This window comes from Neolamprologus brichardi, unplaced genomic scaffold, assembly GCF_056152115.1.
Source record: "Neolamprologus brichardi isolate AB-2024 unplaced genomic scaffold, ASM5615211v1 NODE_ptg000108l+_length_69967_cov_1, whole genome shotgun sequence".
Taxonomy (NCBI): Eukaryota; Metazoa; Chordata; class Actinopteri; order Cichliformes; family Cichlidae; genus Neolamprologus; species Neolamprologus brichardi.
Genome location: NW_028270083.1, coordinates 12,261 through 34,256, shown reverse-complemented (window position 1 = coordinate 34,256; position 21,996 = coordinate 12,261). Strand labels below are relative to the sequence as shown.

The following is a 21,996-nucleotide window of genomic DNA, read 5'->3' as shown; positions in this document are numbered from 1 at the left end:
TGTAATGTGACAGACACTGGAGCACTTTCACTCACAGTTTCAGTTTTACAGTTTCAGCTTCAAATTTCAGTTTTTTTTGTGCAGCTTTAGTGTCACAGTCCCACTGTGGCCTCCTGAACTGGGAGTTTGTTTTGTTTTGGACTCTGAGGATTCCTGTTCAGTTTTTTTTTAATTTCACACAGCAAAACTTGACAACTTTTCATCTTTTTATAATAAATGTACTTTAATGTGAAACATTCAGAGTTTTTTCTCTTGTTGTGTTTGTTTGAAGATGCTTCCTGTTGGCTTCAGCTGTTTGGAGTTTCCATTTTCTAAACTTCTACATTCTGAACCTTCTTCAGCTCTGAACAGATGATGAAACACTGAATGATTTCAAGCACACACTTTGTCTAATAAACTTACATCTTTTATTCTTTATACAGATTGGAGAGCTGTGGTTTGTCAGAGATCAGCTGTGATTATCTGGCAGCAGCACTGAAGTCCAACCCCTCCCATCTGAGAGAGCTGGACCTGAGCTACAACTACAAGCTGCAGGATTCAGGAGTGAAGAATCTGTTTGGTTTTCTGGAGAGTCCAGGATGTGGACTTAAAACTCTGAGGTCAGTCTTCATGTTTTAGTCGTGCTGAGATGAATATGATATAAAAGTTGTGCTGACACTAAACTGCAGACATCAGGCTGATATTATACTGATCCACACTGAGGATCTTCATGGTAAAGTCTGTTTTCTTCTCTGGTTTAGTCCATTGACTGTAGCAGAACAAAGGTCGTGTCCAAATTCATGGGCTGCATCCTCCTGAGGACCTGGCCTTCACGGTCTATGTGGGCCAGGTCCTCAGGAGGTCGGGTAGGCCGGAAGTAAACGGCTGTGAAATTGGACGGTCTAGCCTCTGATTAGCGTCACCGCTGTCCCGGTGGAGTTTAATAAACTTGGCTGTCTGCTCCTTGCTATCTAAAATATAACAGGATACTGGTTTAAACTCTCGACCATCTCACACTTCTGTTTAATCAGTTTTCTGTTTGACGTTTATTCAGCTGTGTGAAAACCACCCGATGGATTAATAAAGTTTTATTCAATCTAATCTAATCTAATAACTTTAATCTCAGCCAAACCGATTTACTTACAAATAAAACACAGAAAAAAGCCAAACAATAAAATTTTTAGGTTATCTAAGTGACTTATATATTACGTTTAACCTGAGTAGCGAAAATCCGTGATGATCTGAAAACGATGTGCCGTTCTTGGCAGTTCTAGTGACCCTCGAGCTCCCGGCTTGCTATCGAGCTTGTGGGTAACAGATGTCTCCGATAACGTCGAAGCAGTATTGCAAATTTGCGATATCTTGATAAACCGAGCAGATATTTGAAGTTTACACACCCACATTCTTGTCTGACGATATGTTTAAAGTTTATTTTGTGACCCAGAAAGAGTAATAAGAGTAATTTTAAAACGTAGTAGCGGCCGCCATTATTGGAAACTGGAATTGGCTGAGCCGCGCTATGAATTCTGGGATATGGTGGGCCACGAATGACACGCCCGACCCATCCTTCAAATTCGGGGGAAATGAAGGACACATTTGTCGGCTGCATTCGGAGGAGTCTACGAATTTGGACAGCCTTCGGCGCGTCGCTGTGACGTAATCGGTCTACAAATGCGGCCTCAGAAGGATGCAGCCCCTGAATTTGGACACACCCAGTGTTCACATTTCAAACCTTCAAAGAAGAAGAAAAATCCTCCACTGGATAATTCACAGTGAGACTCTTCATTCCACCTTAAAGTCTGAAATCCAAAGCAAAATGGCCGTTTGGTTTACACACAGCAGTCCAACACAAAACATACACACATAATACAAAACACAGTCCAACATCCAAATCTCCTCCACTGCCAGCATGAATGATGGGAAAGAGAAGGAGGAACACTCTGACATTCAGGGTTAGAATAAGTTTCATAAAGCAGACTGTGAAGATCAAAGCTGCATTAGAAAGCTTACATGAATGAATGAGTGGACAGAAGTGAACAGAGATCATCTGAAGCACTTCAAAGGCTTTAAATCATCACATTTCTCTTTATTCTTAATGAACTCTGTTAGTTTCTATCAGTTTTCTGTGGAATGAAGCTAACAGCAGGATAATCAGATGCTGACCGATAGGCAAGGCAAGTTTATTTATATAGCACAATTCAACAACAAGGTGATTCATAGTACTTTATAGAGACATTCAAAAACAAAAACAAATAAAAAGCATGATTTAAAATTGATTAAAAAAAACAGTAGATAAAATCAGAACAGTAGATAAAATCAGTAGTTAAAATGTAAGTTTTGAAATTTAAGCTTAAAAGTGTGGATTTGGGGTTTTATTCAAATGCAGCTGAGAACAGGTGAGTCTTCAACCTGGATTTAAACAAACTGAGTGTTTCAGCTGATCTGAGGCTTTCTGGGAGTTTGTTCCACATATATGGAGTATAAAAGCTGAATGCAGCTTCTCTTTGTCTGGTTCTGACTCTGGGAACTGATTAAAAAAAAATGGATCCAGATGATCTGAGGGATCTGGAAGGTTCATAGTGGATCAGGAGGTCTGTTAATTACTCCCAATTCTTTCGATCTTTGGGCTGAAGGAAGGACAATACTCGGTGTATAAATGCTCAATCAACGATCCTTTATTTCATACAATTCAACTCTTAAAGAGCAAATACCATGGGGATGGGGAGACATGCATGAAGAGGGTCACAGCAAATCTCAAACTGGTGGAGGGTTACTCAAGCTCTTATAGCTTCTAGTGGCCCCCACCTTGTCATAAAAGCCTAAACATTCACATTCTTTCTCTCACACAGCGCCCAAGTTATGACCTCTGCTCCCTGTTTATCTGCTTCCAACAAGGGGGTGAAGCTCCTGTGGAATGTGCTTTGTGCTCTCTTCTTAACTCAGCAGTATGAAATGTCATGAGACAGTGTAACTCATTCACAGTAAATCAACAGTATAGGATAATACAAACCTATCTAATGAATCTAATGATTTTCACATTCTTTTTAATTCAGCAGTATAATGCAAACTAGAACTACGGCTACATACTAATTATACTCTCTATAATAAAAAGTATGATGCGGCTTACAGCAGTATAATGATTCACTCATTTCGATTACAGGCATAGGATAACATATGATAGAATAATAATCTCACATGTCAATGATGTATTTTCTTCCTAAACCATTCAGAGCTTTATAGACCAGCATCAGAACTTTAAAGTACATCCTCTGACGGACAGGCAGCCAATGTAAAGACCTCAGAGCTGGACTGATGTGGTCCACTTTTTTGGTCTTAGTGAGGACTTGAGCAGCAGAGTTCTGAATGAGCTGTAGTTGTCTGACTGATTTTTTTTTTAGGTAGACCTGTAAAGATGCTGATACAGTAATCAAGCCTACTAAAGATGAATGCATGGACTAGTTTTTCCAGGTCCTGTTGAGACATCAGATCTTCCATCCATCAATCCATTCGCTTCCACATTGTGATATATACTTGTGTGTCATCTGCATAGCTATGATAGTTTATTTTGTTGTTCTTTGTAATCTGTGCCAGTGGGAGCAAGTAAATGTTAAACAGAAGGGGTCCCAAGATGGAACCTTGGGGAACTCCACATGTGATACTTGTCTGCTCAGATGTGAAGTTACCTATTGATACAAAGTATTTCCTGTTTTCTAAGTATGTTTTGAACCACTTTAGTACAGTTCCTGAAAGACCTGCCCAGTTCTCCAGTCGTGTGAGTAATATGTTGTGGTCAACTGTATCAAATGCTGCACTGAGATCCAGTAAAACTAAGACTGACATTTTTCCACTGTCTGTATTCAGACATATGTTATTGAACACTTTAGTCAGAGCGGATTCAGTGCTGTGGTTCTGTCTGAAACCTGACTGGAAGGCATCAGAGCAGTTATTCTGTTTTAAGAAGTAATTGAGCTGTTGAGAAACTGCTTTTTCAATGATCTAACTTAAAAATGGGAGATTTGAGATCAGCCTGTAGTTGTTCATTTGTGTCTTGTCAAGATTGTCCTTTTTCAGTATAGGTTTAATTACAGCAGTTTTTAGTGGTTCTGAAAACACACCTGACATTAAAGAAAAGTTGACGATCTGTAACAGGTCTGACTCCAAAGTCTTTGAGACCTTTTTGAAAAAACTTGTTGGCAGGACATCTAAACAGCAAGAGGAGGAGTTCAGTTGACCTAAGATGTCCTCCAGGTTTTTGCTGTTAATAGAATGAAACTGTTTGATGGTGTTTAAACAGTTTTTCAGTGAACACAGTACATATCCTGAATCTGCTGTTGATGTACCAATTGCTTCTCTAATCTTTTGGGTTTTTTCTGTCAAGAATCTGGCAAAGTCATTGCAGGCCATGGTCGAATGAAGTTCAGCTGCCACTGACACAGGAGGGTTTGTTAGCCTGTCAACTGTAGCAAATAAGACCCGAGCACTATGACTGTTTTTGGTTATGTCAGAGAAGTAGGACCTCCTTGCACTCCTCAGTTGTAAATTATAATTGTGAAGTTTCTCTTTATAGATGTCATAATGAACCTGGAGGTTTGTTTTTCTCCATCTGCGCTCAGCTTTCCTACACTCTCTTTTTTCATTTTTCACCAATTCAATTCAATTCAATTCAATTTTATTTATATAGCGCCAAATCACAACAAATGTCGCCTCAAGGCGCTTCATAGATACAGAGAAAAACCCAACAATCATATGACCCCCTATGAGCAAGCACTTTGGCGACAGTGGGAAGGAAAAACTCCCTTTTAACAGGAAGAAACCTCCGGCAGAACCAGGCTCAGGGAGGGGCGGCCATCTGCTGCGACCGGTTGGGGTGAGAGAAGGAAGACAGGATAAAAGACATGCTGTGGAAGAGAGACAGAGATTAATAACAGATATGATTCAATACAGAGAAGTCTATTAACACATAGTGAGTGAGAAAGGTGACTGGAAAGGAAAAACTCAATGCATCATGGGAATCCCCCGGCAACCTACATCTATTGCAGCATAACTAAGGGAGGATTCAGGGTCACCTGGTCCAACCCTAACTATATGCTTTAGCAAAAAGGAAAGTTTTAAGCCTAATCTTAAAAGTAGAGATAGTGTCTGTCTCCCGAATCCAAACTGGAAGCTGGTTCCACAGAAGAGGGGCCTGAAAACTGAAGGCTCTCCCTCCCATTCTACTTTTAAATACTCTAGGAACAACAAGTAGGCCTGCAGAGTGGGAGCGAAGTGCTCTAATAGGGTAATATGGTACTACAAGGTCATTAAGATAAGATGGGGCCTGATTATTTAAGACCTTGTATGTGAGGAGCAGGATTTTGAATTCAATTCTGGATTTAACAGGAAGCCAATGAAGGGAAGCCAAAACAGGAGAAATATGCTCTCTCTTTCTAGTCCCTGTCAGTACTCTTGCTGCAGCATTTTGGATTAACTGAAGGCTTTTCAGTGAGTTTTTTGGACATCCTGATAATAATGAATTGCAGTAGTACAGCCTGGAAGTAATAAATGCATGAACTAGTTTTTCAGCGTCACTCTGAGACAGGATATTTCTAATTTTAGAGATGTTGCGCAAATGGAAGAACGCAGTCTTACAAATTTGTTTAATATGTGCGTTGAAGGACATATCCTGGTCAAAAATGACTCCAAGGTTCCTCACAGTGTTACTGGAGGCCAAGGTAATGCCATCCAGAGTAAGAATCTGGTTAGATACCATATTTCTAAGCTTTTCAGCGCCGAGTACAATGACCTCAGTTTTATCTGAGTTAAGAAGCAGAAAGTTAGTGGCCATCCAAGTCTTTATGTCTTTAAGACATTCCTGCAGTTTAACTAGTTGGTGTGTGTTATCTGGCTTTATGGACAGATAGAGCTGGGTGTCATCTGCATAGCAGTGAAAATGTATGCTATGTCTTCTAATGATGCTGCCTAGGGGAAGCATGTATAATGTAAACAGAATTGGTCCTAGCACTGAACCCTGTGGAACTCCATAATTAACCTCAGTGTGTGAAGAGGACTCTCCATTTACATGCACAAATTGGAGTCTATTAGATAGATATGATACAAACCACTGCAGTGCAATACCTGTAATACCTACAGCATGTTCTAATCGCTCTAACAGGATATTATGGTCAACAGTATCGAATGCTGCACTAAGGTCAAGAAGGACAAGCACAGAGATGAGTCCACTGTCAGAGGCCATAAGAAGATCATTTGTAACCTTCACTAAAGCTGTTTCTGTGCTGTGATGAACTCTGAAACCTGACTGAAACTCTTCAAATAAACCATTCCTCTGCAGATGATCTGTTAGCTGTTTGACAACTACTCTTTCAAGGATTTTTGATATGAAAGGAAGGTTGGAGATTGGCCTATAATTAGCTAAGACTGCTGGGTCTAGAGATGGCTTTTTGAGTAAAGGTTTAACTACAGCCAGCTTGAAGGCCTGTGGTACATAGCCGATTATTAGACATAGGTTGATCATATTTAAGATCAAAGAATTAATTAATGGCAGGACTTCTTTGAGCACTTTTGTAGGAATGGGGTCTAAAAGACAACCAAACCACGTTGATGGTTTGGAGGAAGTAATTATTGAAGTTAACTCAGAAAGATCAATTGGAGAAAAAGAGTCATCACTAGTTAACGTTAAAGGGATGGTTGGCTCAAAAGAGCTCTGACTTTTTGTCAGCCTGGCTACAGTGCTGAAGAGAAACCTGGGGTTGTTCTTATTTTCTTCAATCAGTGATGAGTAGTAAGCTGTTCTGGCTTTGCGGAGGGCTTTCTTATAAAGCAACAAACTATTTCTCCAGGCTAAATGATGATCCTCTAAGTTTGTGACACGCCATTTCCTCTCCAGATTACGAGTCATCTGCTTTAGGGTACGTGTTTGAGAATTATACCACGGGGTCAGGTACTTCTGATTAGAGACCTTAGTTTTCACTGGAGCTACAGTATCCAGAGTCGTACGTAGTGAGGAGGTGAAATTATTAACAAGATAATCGACCTCTGTTGGGGTAGCGTTCAGATAGCTGCTCTGCTCTATGTTGGTACAGGGCATTGACGATGATAACAGTGGCTGGATTATATTCTTAAACTTAGTTACAGCGCTTTCAGAAAGACATCTACTTTGATAAAGTCCACTCTCCACTGCTGCGTAATCAATTATTGTAAATGTAAATGTTATCAAGAAATGATCAGACAGGAGAGGGTTTTCAGGAAACACTGTTAAATGTTCAGTTTCTATGCCATATGTTAAAACAAGATCTAGAGTGTGATTAAAGTGGTGGGTGGGTTCTTTTACATTTTGAGAGAAACCAATTGAGTCTAACAACAGATTAAATGCCATGTTGAGGCTGTCATTTTTAGCATCAACATGGATGTTAAAATCACCCACAATAATTATTTTATCTGAGCTCAGAACTAAATTAGATATAAAGTCTGAGAAATCAGACAGAAACTCTGTGTAAGGCCCAGGTGGACGATAGATGATAACAAGTAAGACTGGTTTCTGAGTTTCACAGCTGGGGTGGACAATGCTAAGCATCAGGCTTTCAAATGAATTAAAAGTCTGTCTTGGTCTTTCATTAATTAATAAACTGGTGTGAAAAATTGCTGCCACACCACCCCCTCGACCTGTGCTTCGAGATTTTTGGTAGTTAGAATGACTCGGGGGTGTTGATTCATTTAAACTAACATAATCATCCTGCTGCAACCAGGTTTCTGTAAGGCAGAGTAAATCAATTTGTTGATCAATTATTAAGTCATGTACTAACAGAGACTTGGAGGAGAGAGACCTAATATTTAATAATTTCAACACATTTCACTGTTTTACTCTTTGGTTCAGATGTGGATACTGTATTGTTCTTTCTTTGTAAATGTTTAAGTTGTTTGTTGCTGGTTTTTAGTTTGTTTTTTGTCTTTTTGGAAGCAGACACAGTCTCTATGGAGATGGGTTTTTGGGGGGGTAGCAGGAGGAGAGAAGCTGCAGAGAGGCGTGTAAGACTGCAACTCTGCTTCCTGGTCCCAACTCTGGATAGTCATGTTTTGAGGGGTTTAATAAATTTGTCGATATTTCTAGAAATGAGAGCTGCTCCATCCAAAGTGGGATGGATGCCATCTCTCCTAAGAAGACCAGGTTTCCTCCAGAAGGTTTGCCAATTATCTATGAAGCCCACATCATTTCTGGGACACCACTCAGACAGCCAGCAATTTAAGGAGAACATGCGGCTAAACATGTCACTCCTGGTCTGATTGGGGAGGGGACCAGAGAAAACTACAGAGTCCGACATTGTTTTGGCAAAGTTACACACCGATTCAATATTGATTTTAGTGACCTCCGATTGGCGTAACCGGGTGTCATTACTGCCGACGTGAATTATGATTTTACTGAATTTACGTTTACCCTTAGCCAGCAGTTTTAAATTTCCTTCAATGTCGCCTGCTCTGGCCCCTGGAAGACAATTGACTATGGTTGCCGGTGTCTCTAGCTTCACATGTCTGAGAACAGAATCACCAATTACCAGAGTTTGACCCCCAGCGGGTGTGTCACCGAGTGGGGAAAAACGGTTAGACACATGAACGGGTTGGTGGTGTACCTGGGGCTTCTGTTTAGGACTATGCTTCCTCCTCACCGTTACCCAGCCGCCTTCTTTCCGCAGCTGCTTGGGATTTGCCGGGGAACAGCTAGCGGGGCCTACGCTATCTTCGGCTGCACCAGCTACAGGGGCCTGGCTAGCTAAGGGTGAGAGAAGGGTGCAGAGCCGAGTCTCCAGATCAGTAATCCTGGCCTCCAGAGCTGCAAATATGCTACATTTGTTACAGATATCATTACTGCTAAAGGAGGCCGAGGAGTAACTAAACATCTGACACAATGAGCAAGAAAGTGCAGAAGGGACAGGTGAAGTAGCCATGGTGCTAACGAGTCGGCTACGAGCTAAGCTAGCGAAACAGTACAGAGACAGTGAGTGAATACTTTGGCTATAAATTAGGTAGTGAGTACACAGAAAGTGTGCTTCGGATGAAGCACGTGAAGATTATACTGTGAAAAAAAAAAAAGAAAAAAAGAATGTAATTAAAAGTTGTTAATTAAACTGCTAAGCAAATAAGCTACTCAGAAACACCACTGTGTTTGAGCAGGAACAGGAAGCGATACTATACCACAGAGCGAGCGAACACCAAGTGACAGCGCCACCGACAGGACAGGCAGTGGAGTTTCTCCATGGAGACTTCTTCCTTCCAGAGATAACCTTCACCTTAATGGGAGCAATAGTGTCCATTACATTTAACATTTTAGCATTGAAGCTATTGACGAGCTCATTGACTGAACCTCTGGACAGGTCAGGTGTTAATGGGAAGACCTGGTTAAAGATCTCCAAACTTTTTTTTGCTGGGCGCCCCTTGTTTTACAAGAAAAATGCTCGTGCCCCCCCTCGCACGTGCATGCGCGCACATGCGCAAACCAGCCTGATGTTATTTTTATCCCACTGTAACTTTACTGTATAAAGAGCTAACATCTCCAAAATGTCAGGAGTAGTTAGTCATTACAACAAGTGTTTGTGAACTAAAAATCGAGAATGTGGGATACTGTTTGTTCGTGATTTAAACATCCCAGCTGCTCCCGACAAAAGGAAAACCAATTCTGCAGGGAGACCTACCTCGGCACTTGCGCAGGTGAAACCAAAGGGCAGATATGCTTCATCATATATTCTAGTCTTTGGCTTAGAATGAAGTTGGTTTGGAAACATATTCAGCTATGCTTCATCTCCTGCTTTGCGTTTGTGTAGGCGCCCCGTGCTAGCAGTGTCCAAGCGTTGTTGGTTTTTTTTTCTCTTTTCCTGCTGCGCCCCCCCTAGGGGGCGGGCCCCACACTTTGGGAAGGTCTGCCCTACTGTATTCAGTTATACACTGTTTTGTGATCACTGTGTTGATATATATTTATGTGGGCTGAAATTTTACTTTCAAAGAAAACACAGTAATGATCAGACAGGCCCACAACAGACACAGTGACCTTTGAAATGCTCAGGCCCTTGGAGATCAGTAGGTCAAGAGTGTGTCCTCTATTATGTGTGGCCTCTGTTACATGCTGAGTCAGCCCAAAGTTGCCCAGAGTGTTACTCAGGTCTTTAGTCCCTTTGTCCTGAGGGTTGTCCATATGGATGTTAAAATCCCCAACAATAATTACACAGTCGAAATCAATACAGATCACAGACATCAGTTCACTGAGATCATTAAAAAAAAGTCTGTGCAGTATTTGGGAGGCCTGTAAACATTAAGAAACACAACTTTGGATGGGGCTTTCAGCTGTAAAGCCACATATTCAAAAGACTGAAAACTTCCAGGAGATAGCTGCTTACATTGAAATGATTCATTAAATAAGACAGCAACCCCTGTCTTATTTAGAAAACAGGATGATTCAGAATGGAAAGGAAATAGCAGAGTGGTACAGTCTATGTTTTTAGGGGAAATCACTGAAAAAGAAATCATAGCTATTGTAGCAGAATCTAAAAACAAGACATCCACTGACTGTGATGGGTTAGACATGGTCATCGTAAAAAAGACCGTGGATTGTATAATCAAACCTCTCTGTTATATTTTTAATCTCTCATTTTATATGGGTGTATTTCCTGACCGAATGAAAGTGGCAAAAGTTATCCCTCTTTATAAATCAGGAGACAGACATAGTTTTAATAATTATAGACCAGTATCATTGCTATCACAGTTTTCTAAAGTGCTTGAAAAACTCTTTGCACAAAGATTTGATAGTTTCATTGAAAAACATCAACTGTTAAGCGAAAGCTTTCGACAGAACAGATCAACAGCAATAGCATTAATGAATACTATTGAAGACATTTCATCAGCAACACATCATAATAAATATACTATAGGGGTATTCATTGATTTAAAAAAAGCTTTTGACACTCTGAAACACTCCATCTTGATTTCTAAGTTAAGAACTTATGGTGTGAGAGGAATAGTATTGAACTGGTTAAGCAGCTATTTAGATAATAGGTTTCAGTATGTGCAGTGTTTAGGCAATTCATCTGATAGAATGTGGGGTCCCTCAAGGTTGTCTTTTAGGACCAAAACTTTATTTATATATAAATGACATTTGTGATGTGTCAAAAATGTTAAATTTTGTTTTGTTTGCAGATGATACAAATTTTTATTGTTCCAGAGAGAACTTGAAAGAATTGGCTAAAATTATGGCTATTGAAATGAAAAAAATGTAAAAATGGTTTGATGTAAATGAGTTATCACTGAATTTGGAAAAAACAAATTCCAAATTTATGATATTCAGAAACCGTGTAAAGGAGGAAGAGATAGTATTATCTATAGAGGGAGTATTAATTGAAAGAGTGACAGAATTCCATTTTGTGGGTGTAATAGTGGATGACAAGTTAACATGGAAATCACATATTGAACATGTTAAAAAAAAAGTTGGCTAAAAGTATTTATATCCTGGGTAATGTTAGATATATATTAGATTACAAGACAATGAGAATATTATATTTTTATTGTGTTGAAGTATGGGGGAATACATATGTGACTAATATGAAACCATCCATCCATCCATCCATCCATCTTCATCCGCTTTATCCGGGGCCGGGTCGCGGGGGCAGCAGCCTAAGCAAAGAGGCCCAGACCTCCCTCTCCCCAGCCACCTCCTCCAGCTCATCCGGGGGAACACCAAGGCGTTCCCAGGCCAGCCGAGAGATATAATCTCTCCAGCGTGTCCTGGGTCTGCCCCGGGGCCTCCTCCCGGTGGGACATGCCTGGAACACCTCACCCAGGAGGCGCCCAGGGGGCATCCTTATCAGATGCCCAAACCACCTCAGCTGGCTCCTTTCGATGTGGAGCAGCAGCGGCTCTACTCTGAGCCCCTCCCGGATGGCCGAACTTCTCACCCTATCTCTAAGGGAGATGCCAGCCACCCTTCGGAGGAAGCTCATTTCCGCCGCTTGTATCCGCGATCTCGTGCTTTCGGTCACTACCCACAGCTCGTGGCCATAGGTGAGGGTAGGGACGTAGATCGACCGGTAAATTGAGAGCTTCGCTTTTACACTCAGCTCCCTCTTCACCACGACGGACCGGTGCAGCGTCTGCATTACTGCAGCTGCAGCCCCAATCCGTCTGTCGATCTCCGGCTCCCTTCTCCCATCACTCGCGAACAAGACCCCGAGATACTTGAACTCCTCCACTTGGGGCAGGACCTCATCCCCGACCCGGAGTGGGCACTCCACCCTTTTCCGGCTGAGAACCATGGCCTCAGATTTGGAGGTGCTGATCCTCATTCCCGCTGCTTCACACTCGGCTGCGAACCGCTCCAGTGCGAGCTGGAGGCCCTCACCCGATGAAGCCAACAGAACCACATCATCCGCAAAGATCAGAGATGAGATCCTGAGGCCACCAAAGCGAAAGCCCTCCGCCACTTGGCTGCGCCTAGAAATCCTGTCCATAAAAATTATGAACAGAACCGGTGACAAAGGGCAGCCCTGGCGGAGCCCATCACCCACCGGGAACGAGTCCGACTTATTGCCGGCAATGCGAACCAAGCTCTTGCAACGGTTGTATAGGGATCGAATGGCCCGTAGCAATGGGCCAGACACCCCATACTCCCGCAACACCTCCCACAGGACACCCCGAGGGACACGGTCGAATGCCTTCTCCAAGTCCACAAAACACATGTAGACTGGTTGGGCAAACTCCCATGCACCCTCAAGTATCCTCGAGAGGATAAAGAGCTGGTCCAGTGTTCCGCGACCAGGACGAAAACCGCATTGTTCCTCCTGCATCAGAGGTTCGACTAGCGGACGAACTCTCCTTTCCAGCACCCTGGCATAGACTTTCCCGGGGAGGCTGAGGAGTGTGATCCCCCTGTAGTTGGAACACACCCTCCGGTCCCCCTTCTTAAAGATGGGGACCACCACCCCGGTCTGCCAATCCACGGGTACTGCCCCTGATCTCCACGCAACATTGCAGAGGCGTGTCAACCAGGACAGCCCTACAACGTCCAGAGCCTTCAGGAACTCGGGGCGGACCTCATCAACACCAGGGGCTCTGCCACCAAGGAGTTGTTTAACTGCCTCAGTGACCTCGCCCCCAGAAATTGGCGGGTCATTCCCCTCATCCCCAGACTCTGCTTCCTCCTTGGAAGACGCGTCAGTGGGATTAAGGAGGTCCTCGAAGTATTCCTTCCACCGCCTGACAATTTTCTCAGTCGACGTCAGCAGCGCTCCGCCAGCACTATACACAGTGCAGGTAGAGCACCGCTTTCCCCTCCTGAGACGCCTGACGGTTTGCCAGAACCTCTTCGAGGCAGTCCGAAAGTCTTTTTCCATGGCCTCTCCGAACTCCTCCCACACCCGAGTTTTTGCTTCAGCCACTGCCCGAGCCGCATTCCGCTTGGCCTGTCGATACCTGTCGGCTGCCTCCGGAGTCCCACAGGCTAACCAAGCCCGATAGGACTCCTTCTTCAGCCTGGTGGCTCCCTTCACCTCTGGTGTCCACCATTTGGTTCGGGGATTACCACCACGACAGGCACCAACCACCTTGCGGCCGCAGCTCAATGCAGCAGCTTCGGCAATGGAGGCGCTGAACATGGTCCATTCGGACTCGATGTCCCCCGCCTCCCTCGGAATGCTGTTGAAGCTTTGCCGGAGGTGTGCGTTGAAGATCTCGCGGACTGGGGCCTCTGCTAGTCGTTCCCAGCACACCCTCACTACGCGTTTAGGTGCACCAGGTCTGTCCAGCGTCCTCCCCCGCCACCTGATCCAACTCACCACCAGGTGGTGATCAGTTGACAGCTCAGCCCCTCTCTTTACCCGAGTGTCCAGAACATATGGTCGCAGGTCTGGTGATACGATTACAAAATCGATCATCGACCTACGGCCTAGAGCGTCCTGGTGCCACGTGCACTTATGGACACTCTTATGTTCGAACAAGGTGTTCGTTATGGCCAAACTGTGATTAGCACAGAAGTCCAATAACAAAGCATCACTCGGGTTCAGATCAGGGAGGCCGTTCCTCCCAATCACGCCCCTCCAGGTCTCGCTGTCGTTACCCACGTGAGCATTGAAGTCTCCCAGCAGGACAACAGAGTCTCCAGGTGGAGCACCTTCCAGCACCCCCCCCAGGGACTCTAAGAAGGCTGGGTACTCCGAACTGCCACTCGGCGCATAAGCGCAGATGACAGTCAGGACCCGTTCCCCGACCCTAAGGCGCAGGGAACAAACCCTCTCGTCCACCGGGAAAAACCCCAACGTACCGGCAGCAAGCCGAGGGGATATTAGAATACCCACCCCAGCCCGCCGCCTCTCACCAGGGGCAACTCCAGACTGAGACAGAGTCCAGCCCCTCTCCAGGAGACTGGTTCCAGAGCCCAAGCCGTGCGTAGAGGTGAGCCCGACTATATCTAGCCGGTACCTCTCAACCTCACGCACTAACTCAGGCTCCTTCCCCACCAGAGAGGTGACATTCCATGTCCCTATTGCCAGTCTTGGCAGCCGGGGGTCAGTCCGCCAGGGCCTCCGCTCCTGGCCGCCACCCGGCACACAATGCACCCGACCCCTATGGCGCCTCCTGCAGGTGGTGGGCCTGCGGGAGGATGGGCCCATGTCTCCTCTTCGGGCTGTGCCCGGCCGGGCCCCATGGACTAAGGCCCGGCCACCAGACGCTCGCCCTCGGGCACCCTCCCCGGGCCTGGCTCCAGGGCGGGGCCCCGGTAACCCTATCCCGGGCAGGGTAAACTGTTCCCTCTGTGTTTTTTTCATAGGGGTCTTCTGAATCGCTCTTTGTCTGGTCCCTCACCCAGGACCAATTTGCCATGGGAGGCCCTACCAGGGGGACAAAAGCCCCCAGACAACATAGCCCCTGGGATCCCTGGGACACACAAACCCCTCCACCACGATAAGGTTGCGATTCACGGAGGAGTAATATGAAACCATTATATTTATTACAGAAGAGAGCGCTTCGAATTATGCATAATGTTAAATATAGAGAACACACTAATAATTTATTAATAAAATTGAAATTATTAAAACAAGAAGACATAGTGAAATTACAGACTTTAACTATTATGTTTAGGGCAAAAAATAAAACACTACCTCTTAAGTTACAAAGTTTATTTGTATTGTGTTCAGAAAATGGGGAGGGCAGAAGGAAGTTTTATTTTAAGCACCGGTTTGCTCGAACCACACAAAGGCAAATGTGTCCAACAGTCATAGGCATAAGAAACTGGAATTCTCTCAGTGATCATCTTAAGTGTTGTATAAATGTTTCTCAATTTAAAATCTGCTATAAGAATAAAATGATAAACCAATATAAAGAAGTTGAAAAGAATAGAATTTAATTGTAGAAAAATGATCCTTTTAGTTTGATATTTAGTGGTATTGCTCATTGTTGAGTATATTGTTCTGTTTGCTTTGTTTTATTTTGTTATGTGCAGAAAATTGTCAGAGTGTAATTTTGGATGCCTACTTGTATTATCACAGATAGGGGGCAGGTATCAATAAGAATTGATTCTTCTTCCTGCTCCTTTTCATGCATGGAAACAGTGTTACTTTAATTGAAAGGAAGGTTGTGTATGGGAATGAATTACTGCTGTACCATGTGTGAAACAAAGCAAACAAAAAATATTTTTAAGGGATTAGAGAAATATTTTGCTGCTATTGTTAATAATCATCATCATTACCATTGCATTAATAATTAATATTGATTTTGCATTCAGATGTTTAAACATATTGGTACCCAATTAGCCTTTATTACAGGTGCAGTTATAACCACTTTAAACTGTTGAGTTAAATCAATAATCTTAAATGCTTTTGAATGCTTGTTATAATCTTAAATGTGTATGTGCTGATTCTGTTGGGTTATAAAAGAAGGGCCTAACTCTGAGTACACTCTGTGCAAAGTAGACAGGAAACTGCAGGCTTTTGAGTGTGTTTGTGAAAGTGAAACTAAAGCAGAGTCTAAGTGTAAGTTACTTTGAGGAGCTGTTGGGAGGATGCTATTTGAATAACCAGGTTATTCATTATAGTCTTTTATTCATTTATATCGTTTGATTAAGCTTTTAGTAGAGGTTCTTGATTAAAACATTTATTCAACATATTACAGATATAGTTAGAGTTAGGTTATTATGCACATGCGAATTGGCCTCTCTTCTCATAAGACAAAGTTTGTGTGAGGTCGAGCCACACACACACACACACGTACACATACACACACGTACACAGCAGTTAGACTCAGGGGTAGATGAAGGTTCGAATAATATTTTGTAAAAGCTTGAAACTGCAAAATTGTGCCTTCAAAAGAACAGTTTGTTGCAGAATGTGTGCCTGATGTTCCAGACGATAAGCGAGCGTCCAGCAGCGACAGGAAGACACCTGGCATGGAGACGAGGCGATGTTGCTTTTTCAAACTGTGTTAAAAGTCATCGTGGTTTTGATTTGACGTATGCATATACTGTATCTGCTTAACGCATGAGGGGGCGTTATAAATTTCCCTGATGGTATAAAAACAACTGATTGTGTATTGTTCGAGCGAGATTGATGCTGTCTGCGTACAGTGTTCATCTCCCACGCGTGTTCATTAAAATCATCGTTTGACTCCACCCGGCCGGATCAGTGTTGTTATTTTGGAATTCCTCCTGTATCCCTCCTCAACATTTGAATCCGTGACAGTTTGGGGGCTCGTCCGGTGGTTGAGGAGGGAGAGAGTTGGAGGTGTAGATGGAGAAATTTGGTGGTCCGTGGTGGTCAGACGGGCAGGCGTGACCTGGCAATCGAACTGAGTGGACAGGCACCTTTATAAAAGACGTAGGAACAGGCCTGTTGATTTTATCCGAAGTGTGCTGAATTGGATGATAAAATTAAATGTCTATTCAGTAAAAATTGCCGGTAAATGTCTGTTTTGATTTTGGTGAAAATCTCATGAGGTTTGGAAGTTTGTAAGTTACAGTACTGGGTTGGAGTCCCAAGGAAAAGGAAAACAGTGAAATTGGGTTGGAGTCCCAAGTAGGAAAGTTAGGGAATTGGTCATTTTGTGGGTTGAAGTCCCCATTGGTCATCAGGTTAGATCTGCGTCAGTCATACACTTGTTTTGGGTGTTGATTGTTGTTATAAAGTATTATAAATTTTTCAAGAACGGCAGTGCGGCCTGGGGTTTACGCCCCGTCCTGGTCGCGGACGCGCGATCTTGACCTATCGGCGAATAGGGTTAGTTCGGTTGGCTTGACGGTGGGGTACAGGGCATCCTGGAATAAGCTAAGAGTTTGAGTCTCTTTGTCTGCGCTTTTTTGGGTAGCAGAGGTGCGTCCTCGGGTCTTGGAAACTTTTAAATTAACTTAGGGATGTTAAAACAGTGCAAATAATATATAAGGCAAGGAAAGGGATGCTCCCAATCGAAATAAGTAAATGGTTCTTAGAAAGAGTAGGGAGGTATAATTTTAGAGGGAAGTGGAATTTAAAATTACAAAAAGTAAGAACAACATTGAAAAGGATGTCTATTTCAATAGCGGGAGTTAAATTCTGGAATGAGTTAGAAGAAGAAATAAAGGTCAGTAGTGATATAAACCAGTTTAAAATAAAACTCAAAAAAGGCGTTGTATACGTTTTTGTTGTTCAAATTTAGATGATGAGGATGTAAACCTGAGGGGGTAGGGCTAAATAAGTATATACTTCTGCCTACTCCTTTTCAAACAACTGCATGGAATGATTTTATGAAACGTTGGTGAATGTATATGTTTGAAATAAAAAAGAACTGAACTGAACTGAACATTGATTAAACCTGGCTAAGAACACAAACATACGCAATGAAAATCAGCTTGCTACTTGTATGAGTGTTAAAATGGTGTGAATGTTTAATAAAATACACTTAAAGCTTGAAGTTGAGGAATAACTCAAAGAAGCCATATGACAAAGGGAGTGAGTTATGGAAAAAAAAGAAAAGGGATTAAAGTAGTTTTTATAAGAGTGACTTAGGAGTGCTCTTGTACTGATTGATCAAAGCAAGTGATTAGTATAGAAAGAAAATGAAAACAATTCAATAATGTGGTAAGGTTTAAACATGTATTTCTCTTGTCATGGTAACTTGTTGAGATATGACTCAGTATGCAAATTAGCTGGAGTGAGTCGTGACGAAGAAGCTTCCTGTGTGTCTGTGTGACTGAGGCTCTCAATTGAGGAAACAGAGCAGTGACTGAGGAGGATTACTTGGTGAAATTTAATGATAAAGTAACAGGTTAAATAAATTTAGTGGTCAGGTCTGTTCAGAAGTGCAGATTTGGATAGGAAATTTATAGTTTAGTGATGATACGTTGTTGTAATGGGTTTATATCTTATGCTGAATCTAAGTATGTTAAAGTGCATAAAGGGGGCGATTGTTGCGTGCAACTTGTGTGGTTTTAACAAGATTTTCGGTGTATTGAGGAGGTGAAATTATGTCAGTCGACCTGGGAGTGTCTGGACCCTGGTGGCAAAACTTTTGTGTGTTTAAGATTTTTGAGGTTGTTGTTGTAGTGATGGGTTGATTCTGTCAGTTAGGTTTGTGTTGTTTTTGTTTTGTTTTGTTTTTTTTAATAGAGGGAGTTTTCTTAAACATGGACATGTCTAAGAGGGGCCCATTATTTTTGTAACAGTGCACTTAGAGAAAACTTGTCAGGTGATTTTGTTTTGTGCTGTGATGAGCTAATAATCAGCTCTCTTTTTTTCTCATTTTTGTTCTAAGCAGGCCTGAAGGGGGGGTGAATTAACAGTGCTGAAAATTTTCGGGAAAACGGGTATAAGGTGGGCTTTCCAGATTACAATTGGTTGAGGAGAAGGCTAAGTCTCTGTCTAAAAGGTTGGACCGCGAGCCAATCCAGTCTAAAAGCATAAAGAAGCATTTTCCTAAAAACCAAATAAAACAAATGAATGAGCTCATTTTGCTGAGAGTGGAGAATCTGATTATTTGCGCTTGAGTCTCCATTATTAGCAATACCTGGTGTGAATGCATGTGAGTGAATTTGTGTGACTGGACCAAATTTGGGATGAATAAATGTGGACAAAAAATTTGTCATGCCAGCAAGAGAAAGGGTATAATTTGCTTTGCTTTGTTTTTCCCATAAGCAGGAGGAGTGGAAGACTTAATTTTGGGGATGCTGATTTTGGGTTGCTGACGTTTGCTTTGAGAAAATTTCTGTTTTATTGACTGGGGTTAGATTATGGTAGTACATTATATGGGTGGGAGAATGCCAAATGCTAAAGGGGAAACATTTTTGATATAACTCATGTTACCATTAACTGAAGAAACACATGACTGATAACTGTTCTGTTTTAAGTTTATTTTTTATAACACAGATTGGATCATAAGTGGGGAAAACTGACTATGAAATGTGAAGTTCAGGTTTTGTTTTTAGGAAGTTCCAAGGATGCAGGCTGTGGATGGAGCCAGGAGTTCAAAAAGATGTGACATGATGATTAAATTGATTTCATTCCTTAAACACAGGTTTGCAGGGCCGGAGCAGATATACCTGAGAAGAGGATGGCTGAGCTGTTTTGAGAGATGATACGACTAACCTTTTTCTTTTAATTTCCTAAGCTTGGGTGAAGCATTTTGAGTTTGACACATGAGATGTGTCAAAGAGAGGGATTTAAGGTTTAATTTGAAATGGGTTTTAGGATTATGTTATAACTTTTGGGGTTTTTGATAAAAACCCTCCTCCTCTCCTGCTCACCCTGGCCTCACTGATAAAACTGTAGTTAGGAGGGGTCGTCTCGTTGAGAACAGCTCCACTGTTACTTTGGTCCAACCAAGTTTCAGTCAAAAACATAAAATCAAGGCTGTGCTCAGTGATTAAATCATTAATTAAAAATGTTTTCCCAGCTAAAGATGTAACGTTTAATAAAGCCAACCTAAGTGTTTTAGAGGTATTATTTGCCCCCTCGTGTTTGGGAGCAGTCTGTGGCATATAAAGTATGTTTAGGTTTCTATTAAAGGTTGTAGTCAAAAGAGCTTGCAAAGAAAAGCGTCTTTAAGCAACTTAAAGAAGTCCAGACGCTTTTCTTTGCAAGCTCCTTTGACTACGATGACCTGGATGACTGAGAACCTTCGCAGACATTAAAGGTTGTAATTTGTATATTAAAAAGTGCCTGTGCCTGGGTCAGCAGGGATCAGCTTACAGATAGAATACAGCTGCTGGATGGGATTAGCATGTCATAGCTATCTACCAAACTTCAGCTCTGAACAGATTATGAAACACTAAATGATTTCAAGTACACACTTTGTCTAATAAACTCACATCTTTCATTCTTTATACAGATTGAAGAACTGTTGTTTGTCAGAGATCAGCTGTGATTATCTGGCAGCAGCACTGAAGTCCAACCCCTCCCATCTAAGAGAGCTGGACCTGTGGGGAAACAAGCTGCAGGATCCAGATGTCAAGCAGCTGAGGGATCTTAAGAAGCGTCCAGACTATAGACTGGAGATTCTGAGGTCAGTAGAGTGATGGAGTGAGTGGGTGGTGCTGTCAGCATTATTGTACTAAACGCAGTCGGTGTGAAACAAAGATCCAGTGTTTCCTGTAAAGCTGCAGCTTCTCAGTGAAGCTGTGAGAGGAGAATGGTGACAGGCTTCAGGATTGGACACAAACACTTCCTGTTTCTGACCTTTATGGTCACCATAGTAATGGCTGACACACTCTGATCAAACACTGTCAACAGCCAATGAGCTCTCTGAACAAAGCAGCACGCAGACCAATGACTGCATTCATTTGCAAGTTTAAAGCAGTGAAGAAGACAGTCTGTAGGTGAGGAAGAATTTAGTGAGAGTAGATGTTTGGATGTAATTCCTCCAGTTAACAGCTGGAACCATCACATCTGGATTGTTGGGGTTCCTAAAGAGCTCAGTGGACAGACCTGTACAATAATGTATATATGTGTATATATGTGTGTATATAGCTGGGTGTAAATAACACCCAGCTTGCCCCTGCGGGCGGTTTATCCTTCAAGCTCGGGTCCTCTACCCAGAGGCCTGCGAGCTTGAGGGTCCTGCGCAGTATCTTAGCTGTTCTTAGGACTGCGCTCTTCTGGACGGAGATCTCTGATGTAGTTCCCGGGATCGGCTGGAGCCATTCGCCTAGCTTGGGAGTCACTGCACCGATTACCACTGGGACCACCGTCACCTTCACCCTCCACATCTTCTCAAGTTCTTCTCTGAACCACTACATCGATCACTACGGCCGTCTTCTTCTGTTTGTCTACCACCACTATGTCCGGTTGGTTAGCCACCACCATTTTGTCCGTCTGTATCTGGAAGTCCCACAGGATCTCAGCTCGGTCATTCTCCATCACCCTTGGGGGCATCTCCCATTTTGACCTCGGGACTTCCAGGTTATACTCGGCACAGATGTTCCTGTACACTATGCCGGCCACTTGGTTATGGCGTTCCATATATGCCTTGCCTGCTAGCATTTTGCGCCCTGCTGTTCTGTGCTGGATTGTCTCTGGGGCATCTTTACACAGCCTGCACCTGCGGTCTTGCCTGGTGTGATAGACCCCAGCCTCTATGGATCTTGTGCTCAGTGCTTATTCCCGTGCTGCCATGATTAGTGCCTCTGTGCTGTCTTTCAGTCCAGCTTTGTCCAGCCACTGGTAGGATTTCTGGATATCAGCCACCTCCGCTATCTGCCGGTGGTACATACCGGGCAGGGGCCTGTCCTTCCATGATGGTTCCTCGCCTTCCTCCTCATTCTTGGGTTTCTGCTGCCTGAGGTATTCACTGAGCACGCTGTCAGTTGGGGCCATCTTCGTGGAGGTTTCTTGTCTCATCCTGGACTGTGGTGCTGACTGCACAGCCACTAACAACTCCAACATCATTGTGAAGTTTGCGGATGACACTACAGTGGTGGGTCTTATCATCAAAGGTGATGAGACGGCTTACAGGGAGGAGGTCAGCGCCCTCACCCACTGGTGTCAAGACAACCATCTCACCCTCAACGTTGCAAAGACAAAGGAGTTG

The 21,996-nt window shown here is 43.1% G+C and overlaps 1 protein-coding gene across 1 annotated transcript in view; it reads left to right on the top strand.

Annotated features, from left to right (window-relative positions):
- LOC148095109 (ribonuclease inhibitor-like) overlaps positions 1–21,501 on the top strand; it is a 36,720-nt gene extending 15,219 nt beyond the window's left edge. Inside the window, exons 4-5 of the mRNA XM_087837076.1 lie at positions 423–599; positions 20,299–21,501. Coding sequence (XP_087693202.1) covers positions 423–599; positions 20,299–20,485 — 364 coding nt within the window. The 3' untranslated portion in view covers positions 20,486–21,501. The remainder of the gene's footprint in view (positions 1–422; positions 600–20,298) is intronic.
- Positions 21,502–21,996: the final 495 nt, after the last annotated feature.